The 12,899-nt window shown below is 36.9% G+C and overlaps 1 protein-coding gene across 1 annotated transcript; it reads left to right on the top strand.

Moving 5' to 3' along the window:
* The first annotated feature begins 628 nt into the window (after window positions 1-628).
* prkar1ab (protein kinase, cAMP-dependent, regulatory, type I, alpha (tissue specific extinguisher 1) b) lies at window positions 629-12,864 on the top strand. The gene is made up of 11 exons (XM_053639748.1): window positions 629-754; window positions 4,901-5,095; window positions 6,866-7,033; window positions 7,148-7,239; window positions 7,351-7,412; window positions 7,508-7,554; window positions 8,414-8,572; window positions 8,663-8,723; window positions 9,605-9,726; window positions 9,814-9,895; window positions 10,319-12,864. The coding sequence occupies exons 2-11, from the start codon at window positions 4,931-4,933 to the stop codon at window positions 10,489-10,491; spliced, it is 1,131 nt and encodes a 376-aa protein (XP_053495723.1). The 5' UTR covers window positions 629-754; window positions 4,901-4,930; the 3' UTR covers window positions 10,492-12,864.
* The last annotated feature ends 35 nt before the right edge of the window (window positions 12,865-12,899 follow it).

Below are 12,899 nucleotides of genomic sequence, written 5' to 3'. Positions count from 1 at the left end.
AATCGTTGGGTTGCAGTTGTTGCTCCTAAAGTGGCACAACCAATTATTCAATTTAGGGGAGCCTTTTTCAAATGGGTGATGCAGGTATTTCATAACCCTTTTCCTTTGATAAATTCACTTTAAACGCTGTATTTGTGTTTCCTCATGTTATCATTGTCTCATAACACATTTTGTATGAGGATCTGAAACCATTTACTGTGACAAATACAGAGAAATCAGGAGAAGGGCTGGAGGGGGGCTTACATTTAATGTCAAAGTACATATCTCTATATCTGTACTATTTAGCAGGGATGATGTTAAATATGACCACACATTTAATTATTTGATTTGTTATTATTTATATTTGGTTGGAAATCTATACTGCACAATGTGCAAACTAAGAATTTCATTAGACACGTGCACATGACAGTAAATACTCTGATCCTGTTGTTGACGTTCTAAAAAAAAAAAAAATCTACAAAAATGAAGAACATTTTTTTGTTAACCTTTGTTTATCGATGTATAGAAAGAACGAGAAGACGTGCAAGTATACAGGTTAGTTAAAAAAAAAAAAAAAAAGAAAAATAACAATAATAATAATAATTTTTAAAAAACGGTGCAACGTTCCCTTTAAGGTTGCCAATGGTTACGGCTTCCGTGTCAAAGAGGCGAATTGACGTCAATGGCAGTTTTGGATTGGTTTCGACCGTTTCCGGTGGAGCAGAGAAACCCGTTCGGCAGTGGAAGAGAACATAATAACACGCTAAATCTCTAGGTAAAATGAATTTAGTTTGATTCGAGAGGATTGGGAAGGTTGGATGTTGTCTTTTCGTTGTTAGAGTTTTAGCGCGGCGCAGTGTGACAGTAAACCGAGGTGTAACGACGCTCTGTTAATGAGGCCGAATGGCTAAGCAGCTAAATGCTAATAGCAGCTAAACCTGTGGAGAATGCTGCTCGCTCATTCCCAAATCTCTGCCCAGTTCTTATGGAAATACTGCACCAACGCAGGGTGTGAAATAATAACAATAATAATAATAATAATAATAATATTAAAATTATAATAATTATTATAATAATAATGGCTTGAGTGCACTACTGTCCAATCCGGAGCCGTTTGGGATTCGGCCAGTGTTATTTGTTTATGACACGAATATAAAGATGGCGTCGCTTCTGTGGGCCTAAAGCTGCATTAGATGCTAAATTGTAAATGTTCTGATTCCTGAAACAGCAGGATGTTGAAAGCCCATGCGACATGTTCAGGTTTCTTTCTGTGATCTGTAAAATATGATCCTTGTGATGCATTAGCATTCCTTAAAAACAGGACGACTTGGTCAGCTAGTCCTCCATGCTGGTCTGTTATTCATTTCTAGCTCGAACCTATTCATTTCACCTGTGTATAAAGTGTATACATACATACACACTTTCTTGTTGATCATCACTGTACGTATCAGGGTTGCTATTATTAATGTGGTAATTTAATATAATAATGAGTAAATGTGGATCTGCTGGCTTTGTGTGGTGTAAATCAGATTATATTTATATTACATAAATGCATGAGCTACTACGAAAAATTATAGTGTAAAAGCTCATTCAGTGACGGAACACGGTAATTCTGCCATCCATGTGGCTTGGCGGTTAAGCTCTGGGTTACTGATCGGAAGGTCGGGGGTTCAAGCTCCTGTCACTGTTGGGCCCTTAACCCTCTCTGCTCCAGGGGCGCTGTATCATGGCTGACCCTGCGCTCTGACCCCAGCTTCCTGACAGGCTGGGGTGTGCGAAGAAAACAATTTCAGTGTGCTCTACTGTATATGTGACCAATAAAGATTCATTATCATTATCATCACAGTACTCGAATGATCTCATGTTTGACGTCTTGATTTAAACCTGCTTTATTCAGATCTTGAATTTCGGGCCTACCAGGTTCTCATAGGTGTGTGATGGAATAGTGTGGTTAGGAAATCTCAAAACAGTCCCTCCAGGATTTTTTGCGATGGCAGCATTAGTCAGTTAACGCGAAATCGAGCGAATTCTGCAGTACTTGCAGAAGTTTGTGATTTTTTTCTAAATTAACACAGGTTTCCTGCAGATTTGGGCCAAGATGTGTCATGTGACATCATCACAACATGTATTCAGCCGAAGCTCTCTTCGATTCACGCGCGTCGAACATGAGTACAGCTAAAAAAAAGTCTCATTTACCAATAAACATCACTGTGAAAGACCGTGCAAAACAATTTAGTGCAATTTAAATTCAAAATCAAGTAGTTTTCCGCCGGAAAACACAAAAAAAAAAAACCACTCACAAATCACGCATCTCTGGCTACAACGATCACATCAAAAACCTCAGCAAAATCCTGTATGGACTGTCAAATGCTTTTACAGTTTACATTATGCTTTATGTGTTACGTTTGTGGACACCTGGTCTTCACACTCATAAATGGTTGCCACAAATTTGGAAGCACACAATTGTACAGAATGTCTTTGGCGGCTGTAGCATTACAGTTTCAACTTCATTGGATGTTGAACTCGAGTGTCCCGCACTGAGCCCTGACCTGAACACTATAATGAACTGGAGCCTCCTCACCCAACATCAGTGCCTGACCTTAACCTCACTAATGCTCTTGTAGCTGAATGATCACAAATCTCCACAGCCACGCTCCAAAATCTAGCAGAAAGCCTTCCCAGAAGTTTCGAGGTTATTATAATAATCTGGAATGGGATGTTCAAAAAGCACATATGGGTGTGATGGTCTGGCATCCACAAACCTTTGGCCATGTAGAGTATTTTCAGGTTATTTCCAGCATTTTTGTGTTCTCAGGTATAATGGCGTGTCATAGTTTAGCAGGACAGAGTTTTGTTTTTATGTGCCTATAGGATGTTCAGGTTTCCCATATAAACAAATGGTAGAATGTTGAACACGCTCTGTACCTGTTTAGATGGTCTTTGATTTGCTTTTTGAGAAGCTGTGTTCAATTTGATAATAGCGAACACACTACTAGGGCTGCAACTATTGGATATATTAATATATCATTTATGATAAATTATGACAATTAGGATGACGATTTAAAAAAACACCACCACCACTTTAATTAACGAAAGAATTAATTAGTTACCAGTTACATCAAATATCTAGGACATTTTAATCCAAATTAAGACTTTGTAATGTCATGTTTTAGAAATAGTTGATCACAAATTCAAGCCTTGCTGTCATTTACTTGTGTTCATTTCTGCGTTCTCTGTAATGTATGCAGCTGGAGCATGGTAGGAAGCCGGGAGCAGTACGAAACATTTCAGGTTACACCTAACCTTGACATTTATTTTTGCCTTCAATGACGCATCTAAAACAGATAACAGCAACTGAACATTGATTCATTTTCAAAGCACTCCAAAACTACCAATGTTCTCATGCGTGTTTGATTAGGCCTGTAATGATAAATACGTTATTGACTTATCATATGATATATGGACATGACCTCAATATCGCCCATTGTGCTTACATGCGTGTTTGTTTAAATAAGAAAGAATGTCACCAACATTTTAGCCATGCGCTCTGCTTCTCTCCTCTCGTTTGCTCTAGGGCTGTCAAATTAAACTTCGAACTTCAAATATTTGTTGAATTTAAGTTAAAATGCACATTTGAATGCAAAAACTGTGCATTTAACACGGATTTTAATTAAAAATAGTGTTGGAAAAAAAAAATGACACGCAAGATATTAATAAATGCAGTAAGAATGTTTTTTGAAGAAGAAAAATCTAGAAAGAATAGTCCTAGTGTTTGAAATAATCCAGTCCTAGTCCATAATGTCGGGGTTTGAGCCGCTTAAGCTGCGTGAGCTGAAGCTGAACAGCAAATGAACAGCGCTAAACTGAAGAGCTTTACTAGCGGGTTAATTAACTCACCCAAACGCATCCCATACACACATGAGATTAATCAGACATTTACACGACATAAACGTAATATTACAACCTGCTTCTGCACAAAATGACGTGAACGTGAACGTAATGCGCTAGGTAGAACGGTAAGTCATGTCGTGAATACGCTCTTTCTGTAACAACGCACTGAAACACGCACAACGAATAACTGAAGCATAAAGAGTTCACAATATTGTATTACAGAAGTGAACTCACTGTAATGTTGTTATTTCAGGAGATCAGGTTTTCACAACAAGGACAGTTCTCACGTGTTTTTGTTTAAGTTAATATTTAAAATGTGTGACGACTAAAATGCTGTTGACTAATACTCGATGCCATTTTAGTCAGACTAAAATTAAATATGACATGACACAATATCGATTAAATTAATAGGATATTTTCACCAGAAGACAAAAACTGCCTATCTGTGGCATAAAATGGTCTTAAAATGACAATAATATCGTTTATCGCAGTCATTTCTGAGACGATATATCATCCAACGAAAGTACTTGTCATGACAGGCCTTTCCTTGATGACCATCTTGATGAGTTTGTTCCAGGTTCAGTAAGGTGGACGTAGCCAGCTGAATGTGATCAGTAGATAAAACCATCTGGATGTTTTAAGGAAAATATTTCACTGGCAGCACACTGTGTTAGAAAGTAGAACACAGTCTGGCAATGAGGCGATACCATATTATATGCATAAAAGTTACAGATGTTTTATTCAAGTGGTGAAAGTATCTTATTTATAAAATATTTATTGCGGTGCTAAACGCTCCCACAGGTTTCTTTACAATGATACATGTGCAGTACTAGAACTGTGTAATATGGTTTGTAGGATGTTTGTGACTATTGGTGAGCTCTTTATTAGCTGTATCTCAATGTAAGCTGACATTTTATCACTTTATAATGCATTCACATGCTTTATTTTATTGTTACGTTTAGTATTTTCTTGCTCTATTTTCTTCCGTCAGCATTAACCCGTACTCATCTCCCCTCCTTTTTGCCCCTAGATCCAGAGGTCTAAAAAGACACAGGTCAACATGGCATCAAGCAGTGAAGAGGAGAGGAGCCTGCGTGAGTGTGAGCTCTATGTACAGAAGCACAATATCCAGCAGCTGCTGAAAGACTGCATCGTGCAGCTGTGCACGGCGCGGCCTGAGAGGCCCATGGCTTTCCTTCGAGAGTACTTTGAGAGACTTGAAAAGGTCTGCTTGCTTGTATTGTTTTCTTTTACATTTTACAGTATTAAGCATTTTGACATTACAGTATAATGTTCACAAAGGCAAGGACAGACTGGGACGTACTCGCTCTGAAATACGGATTTTTTTTTTTTTTAAATTGACTAGTCGATGATGTGATATGAATGACTAGACAAGTAACGGGTTTTAAGGAAGTGTTGCTGGATGATTTTTTTATTTATTTTTTTTAAACCAATTTATATACATGTCAAACATTGCAATCTTTCATGTGCAAACAAATTCACAGCAAACAGTGTTTTGTTATAGTAAAAATAGAATTCAGTAAAATAAAGTTATATATGTTCAGGTCTATAAAATCTTGTAAATGCTTATAAAATTTATCCTAAGAATGAAAGCGCAAACAGTCCGCAATCACTTTTAAGATTATTGCCTGTGATGGAGATTCTGTCAAAGGGGCAATGTCTAAAAAATTTTTTTAGTGGGCTAGGTGTTTAATAATGTAGTTAACTGTTACACTACAATTGAATCTATAAAACTGCTTTATTTTATTGAACTGAACATTGTATTTATTTATTTCATTTTTTATATTCACTATATACAAGCTAATTGAAGGACCAACGCTTCCCCACATTTATTCACACACTGCTACTGGAAAATTGTGTACTTGTTTTCTAACCTTTGTCATGTGTATTGTTATTCTATGTTTGTGGTAATTTGCAAGTTATAGTAATGTCATTTCCCACCGCAGGATGTTTGACGTGTGGTTGGGGGGGGGACCAAAACATGGACACATCCATGAAAGCATGTGTTTTGTTTGCTCTGTTACAGGCTTAAGTGGCTATCGGTACTGCTGTACTATAGTGAACTTTAAACGTTCATGCAACAGTTTGGACTGAAATTGCAGCACAAAAACAACAGCAGACAATAGTGTATAGCATTAGCAACAAGATAACCAGCAGACAATAGCAAGTATCATTAGCAACAATCTAGCCGGACAACTTTAGTGATAACTCTAATGTTGATTACCTATTCAAACCAGTGATTAGTATGGCCAGTGTTATAGATTTAACCAAACACTGTGTCTGCAGTATATATTTCTGCATAAATATGATCTAAAACATCAGATTTTCACCCAAGTCCTAAAAGTAAATCAAGAGAACCCAGTTAAACAAATGAGACAAAGACATTATACTTGGTCATTTATTTATTGAAGAAAATGATCCAATATTACATATCTGTGAGTGGCAAAAGTCTGTGAACTCTCTGTGAATGTGTATGTGAAGTATCTGGTGAGACTTGTGCAGCAATAACTGTAACTAAACGTTTCCAGTAACTGTTGCTCAGTCCTGCACACCGGCTTGGAGGAATTTTAGCCCTTTCCTCAGTACAGAACAGCTTCAACTCAGGGATGTTAGTGGGTTTCCTCACATGAACTGCTTGCTTCAGGTTCTTCCACAACATTCCTATTGGATTAAGGTCAGGACTTTGACTTGGCCATTCCAAAACATTAAATTTATTCTTCTTTAACCATTCTTTGGTAGAACGACTTGTGTGTTTAGGGCTGTAATCTACTGGCTGTAATCTACTGGCTTTACCTCCTACAGCCTCAGAAACTTGTACAGCTGATGAAGGGCTTTTGTCCAAAACATCCTGTTTCTCTGGAAACTTTTTGCACTGTAGTTAACAATTACCATACCTATATAAGTAAACATAATATATACAAATGTACAGTCATTTACTGATCATTTGATGGTTCTTACCACATGATCTTTGTAGGAGGAGGCTAAGCAGTTGATTAACCAACAGAAGGCAAGCTCACGTTCAGACTCACGTGAGGATGAGGTTTCTCCTCCCATGAATCCGGTGGTAAAGGGCCGTAGGAGAAGAGGGGCCATCAGTGCTGAGGTCTACACTGAGGAGGATGCTGCCTCTTATGTGAGAAAGGTCAGCAGCCCTAAAGACTATTATAGGCACCCCAGAACACTAGTAATCTTCAAAAGCACCCTTAAAAACATTATCATTTTCTGATATTTCACTGCTCAATTTCTGCTTTTAAAGGTTATTCCTAAAGACTACAAAACCATGGCAGCCCTAGCCAAAGCTATTGAAAAGAATGTGCTTTTCTCACACTTGGATGACAATGAAAGAAGGTAGGAATTTTATTTTTTTTTTTAATAAAATTTTTTAGAAGCAACATTAAGATTTTGTGGACGTAAGCCATTAACTGTTTCTCTTTCCACATCCCCCCCACCTCTCCACAGTGATATATTTGATGCCATGTTTCCTGTCACTTACATAGCTGGAGAGACTGTTATTCAGCAGGGTTTGACATTTACAGTTAAATCAAATTTAATAAAATGTATTCCTTTGTTTTTGTGTATGATCCTGAATGCAATTTTTTAAATCTCACTTCCGCAGGTGACGAAGGCGACAACTTCTACGTAATCGACCAGGGCGAAATGGACGTAAGCCTGTCTTTGGGTCACGTGACCTAAATATTATTTAATGTTGTGTGCATATAAAAATAGAGTTGAACAGAAATTTTACTTAGGAAATGTAAAACAAGTGAAGAAGTTCTTAAGTAAATTCCGATAGGTTCAGCACCCCTGTTGTTCGAACAGGACGTGGCTGCATGTTTAGCTCGTATTAATGTTAATAAAGCCCACAACTCAAAGGGCCCCTTATACAGTTATTTCAGATATTACTTAATGAGCACACAGTACCACATATGTGGATAATATCTATGATAATACCTATCCCTAAAACATCAGGGGAAACACTACATGAAAATTTTAGACCAGTCGTATTGACTTCTCTCCTGGCAAATTGTATGGAAAGAATTGTAAATAAACATGTTATGTCTTCAGTGAGTAAGATTTTAGATCCATTGCGGTTTGCCTATAGAGCATACAGTGGTACAAAAGGTTCCACAATTACTTCAATTGATTTTATTGTAAAGCATGTCCAGGACTATAAATCTTATGCACGGACACTTTTTATTGATTCCACCTCAGCTTTTAATACAATGCAGGTTCATTTGCTTCGATCACGTCTGTATAATGTGAATATAAATTCCGCTTTGGTGCATTGGGTCGAAGATTTCCTCACAGATAGACCACAATAAAATAAAATAATTAACAATGGCCCACAAAGTAGTGTTACAGTTGCCACCTCATAATAACATTGATTATTTTCCTGACTCTTAAATAATCTTATAAACTGTTATATAAGGTTAGACATGACCGTTGTGCATGAACGTTTAATTTTGAACGACGCCTATTATGTAGTAAATGTTCTTTCGGTTTGGGTTGTGGATTGGAATAGGTTTATGTGAACAATGAGTGGGCAACCAGCATCGGCGAAGGTGGCAGTTTTGGTGAATTGGCACTGATCTACGGTACTCCCCGCGCAGCCACTGTCCGAGCGAAGACCAACGTCAAACTGTGGGGCATCGACAGAGACAGCTACAGGAGAATACTGATGGTAATGAAATACAAGCTATAACTGATGAAGTGCTTTTCAATTTAGTGCTCAGTTTGTAAATTGCAAATTAACATGCGTGTGTATTTTTAGGGAAGTACTCTGAGAAAGAGGAAGATGTATGAAGAGTTCCTTAGTAAAGTATCTATTCTCGGTAAGTGTTGCCTACCTTTTGACAGGGACGAAACGATAGTAACAGCAGAGGGCTTTGTTTGGTTTAAAACTGCAGTTATGTTTTTGAAATACATTTCTGCTGTTATGTGTTTCACATAATGGAGTTTAATATAATCATTGTTTATTTATTAATGCCCATTTTTCACTGTGGAATACTTTCTGATAAATATATATATATTTTTTTTTACAATTCTTGAAGTTTCTGGCTTTACTGGTCAGAATGTAGAGCTTATATGTTTAATTTGAGCATGAGCCTTCCTTACCGTTTTGTTTGCCATCATCCCTACAGTAAAACATGGTGGTGGTAGCATGTTGAGCGTTACCCTTGGTCTCTTCACAGTTTTACAGAGGCCCAGAAACCAAAAATCAGTGCAAGGTTTTTAAAAAATTTAAAGGCAGTGTTGGGCTCTGGCCAGCTGCAATAAAAATTTTTTTAAAAAAAACATGCTACATGTGTAAATGTTATGCATTTGCCAATATTTGATTGTGTGAATATTTTGGAAGTTTTAAAATATTGTAAACTCTCCTGCATGGTTTTTGCGAAGACAAAACATATAAAACATTTTGTGCCCAAGTGATAAAGTATGTCCCATTTAAAAACAAACAAAAAAACAACAACCCACATTTAAAAACAGTCTGATAAAATGCCAAGCCAGATTTGAAGGCAGCATTATGTGCATGCTTCTCAGAAAAGGATTCCATACATCTGTTGAGCATTGAGAATGACTTTTTCTGAGACAGGTACAGGTAAACAGTATTTTTTAAAAATACAGATCCTTAAATCATAAATGGTTACGTAGTTATTGTCATTTGAAAACTTTAATTGCAGCTTTAACATGTTTGAATGCTGTTGGTTCCCAGAGTCACTGGATAAATGGGAGCGTCTGACGGTGGCTGACGCTCTGGAGCCGGTGCAGTTCGAGGACAGCCAGAAGATTGTAGTACAGGGAGAACCTGGGGATGAGTTCTTCATCATACTGGAGGTGCCTGGGTGTTTCCATTCGTAAACTTGCAGTGATTTCCACCACATTTACATGTTACATGTCTGAAGCTTGTGTATGTTTTGCCAGGGATGTGCAGCTGTACTGCAGAGACGATCTGAGAATGAGGAGTTTGTAGAAGTGGGTCGCTTGGGACCTTCAGACTACTTTGGTGAGTACTTTTTTTTTAAATCCTCTGCAAGATAAATTACAGTACGTCTTTGGAGGTATTACGTTTCTCTGTAATTATAGCTTGGGTTCTCGATAGTAAGGCTCAGCTGTTTAAAGGTGTTATTGTTTCTCAGAAATTACAATTTATCATTTATGAAATTACAGTTTTGCCAAAGCTCCATACATGATAGTTATCGGACAGAGTCAGACGTTTTTCAACTCTGGGAATCTGTAATTATCTCCTTATGGCAGTTTAAGCAACATCTCTTTCAGAGATAAACTATACACAGTGGACCATATTTAATTTTGGTCTCTTTTTTTTTACATTTTTATTTTATCCAAATTTATTGTGCTTTACCCAGAATGATCATCTATTCGATATTAACTGTAATCATGTGCTCACACACTCCTTTGTGTATTCTAGGGGAGATTGCATTGCTAATGAATCGACCACGTGCCGCCACTGTAGTAGCCCGAGGCCCTCTGAAGTGCGTTAAGCTGGACCGACCACGTTTCGAACGAGTGCTTGGCCCCTGCTCAGACATCCTTAAACGCAACATCCAGCAGTACAACAGCTTTGTGTCACTGTCTGTCTGAACACATACAAAACTCTTTAATAGCAGGGTTCCACTCATGCAGTTGGCTTTTATTTCCTTTCTACTCTTCGTTTATTGCTCACCAATGTAAGCATACTTCATCTGCACTTGAACATTGCACTTGCTAAAAACAGCAAAATGGCATCTGTTCTGTCTCAGCATTGACATACTAGTGAGCAGACAATCAAAACTTACTGAAGATAAATCCACACACAGCCTTTACTGGGCATCGTTTTTACATTTAACTATTTAAGACAAATGGAGGGGTGAGATTATATTTTTAAAAAGTCTGTTCAAAAGACACGTTTTCATTTTAGTTTGCTTTGCTGTAGTTGAAGTCATTTTTTAAGAGTAGTTTTGTAAAATACTAACTGAATTAGTAGGTATATTAAAAATACTTAGTGAGAACTTTCCCTATCAAATTCATACACAGAAACTGTAAGCATGCTTTATAAAGCTTTGTGTCTTACCCCTACCGAAGTAACTGTTTCTTGAAGTCATACACATCAATGAGATTTCCTTTGTATGTTGCATCCCCTGAAGTGAAGGAATTATATACATGTATACACTCACCATCCATTTAAATAGGAATACCTATACACCTGCTCAATTATGTAGTTAAACCAATCATTCAATCATGTGGCAGCAGCATAATGCATAAAATCATGCAGTTAGAGGTCAAGAGCTTTAGTTACAGTCTGTGTAAACTGTTGCATGTTAAAAATCTCAGGAGATCAGCAGTTTCTGAAATACTCAAACCGGCACCAACAAACATACCATGGATAAAGTCACAGAAATCACACCTTTCCCCATTCTGATGTTTAATGTGAAAATTAACTGACACTCTTGAACTGTATCTGCTCGATTTTATGCATTGTGCTGCTTCCACATGATTAGATAACAACATGAACGAGCAGGTGTGAATGAGTATACCGGTGTTCCTATTAAACTGGATGGTGTGTGTGTGTGTGTGTGTGTGTGTGTCTGTGTGTGTGTGTGTCACACAATTTTAGTGGTATGTTAGAGAATTTCTAACCATTATTTCACTGATCTTTCTAGGAATGATCTGTTACTTGCACCGAGGCTTTATTTGAATGAAAGTGATAGTTTCAGTGGGGTTCAGAGCCAGTGCCAAAATGCAGGTAACAACAAGAAGTCTTGTTTAAAATGCTACAGTCCTAATTCCAGCCAAGAATATTTCCAGTTATCACATGAGCAATTAAGCAAAATGGCAAGATTTAATAAACTGTAAAACTCCAGTATTAGCAAAGCCATTTCAGTAAGTTGTTCCATACTGTCATTTTTAATTTCACTGCATCTTATTTTCAAGTTTACTTTAGGAGCTTTGGGCCATATTAATTAATGTATACTTGCTTTTTTTCTGAACTTCATGCAACAACACATTGTTTTGAGCAAAATATTTTTTGTGGTTTTGTGTTTGTAATGTAGATATAAATGGCACAATTTCACTGCATGAAGGATGAAAATGATATGATGTTGAGTCAAATGAGAACCTTAAAATTGAGACATAAATTAGAATGGAAGCAAATTTGTTTCTAAAAGAATCCAGGTACTCTTGAACTGAATGGAGATTATATAGAAAAAAATCTCACTTTTGTGACCCCTATTTGCGATAACTAAAAAAATATAATAATAATTAAACAAGTTAAGGTTTTCATTTGACTCACCCTTGTATTTACAGGATAGCTGTTTTTAAAGTGCATAAAAGGAAGGTTCAGCCATAGAGAATGCCCAGTGCCCTCTGTCATCATTGTTACACTTTATTCCTTCACATTATATATTTATTAAATAGTATTTTATGCCCTAAGGTACCCAGAGTTTCTCACTCACCGTCTATATGATTCATCTATCTTTCTATGTATGACAACGTATATTAATCTAGCTTTGCTTGGCTTTTGTTACTAAAGACGCTATACTCTTGCTAGCCCAAACCATGAGCTGGTATCATGATACTTGTAGTCATTAGAACTTCAGGTATCATAAACAGTGGACCATATGTTCTATTTCTTTTTTTAAAAAAAATTATTTCACTTTTGCTTTGATTTCCAGTGTACCATCAACTAAATGTTGTTTTTTTTGTTTTGTTTTTTTTTTTTTTTTTGGTATTGCTTGTCAAAATGGCAGTTTAAGCAATAAAACATTGCTGAGACATGTTTGCATTAATCTTTTCTTTGTTGTCCTAATAGCCAGCACATACTCAATTCTAACTTTAGATCAAAAATACTTAATCATCCACTGTTTAATCCTGTGCAGGGCAAATGGATGCATCATTAAAAGTGAGTCATAATGTATACCAACCACAAGGGGGCAGTCTTTGGTTTTTGCCTTTCTTATTGTTTGTTAAATCAGGAAAAACAACGAAGTGCTTCATATCCGGGTTTTGACACT

The sequence above is a fragment of the Ictalurus furcatus genome, chromosome 13, assembly GCF_023375685.1.
Source record: "Ictalurus furcatus strain D&B chromosome 13, Billie_1.0, whole genome shotgun sequence".
NCBI lineage: Eukaryota > Metazoa > Chordata > Actinopteri > Siluriformes > Ictaluridae > Ictalurus > Ictalurus furcatus.
The sequence above is the reverse complement of the archived record's forward strand: the minus strand, read 5'-3'. Positions and strand labels throughout refer to the sequence as shown.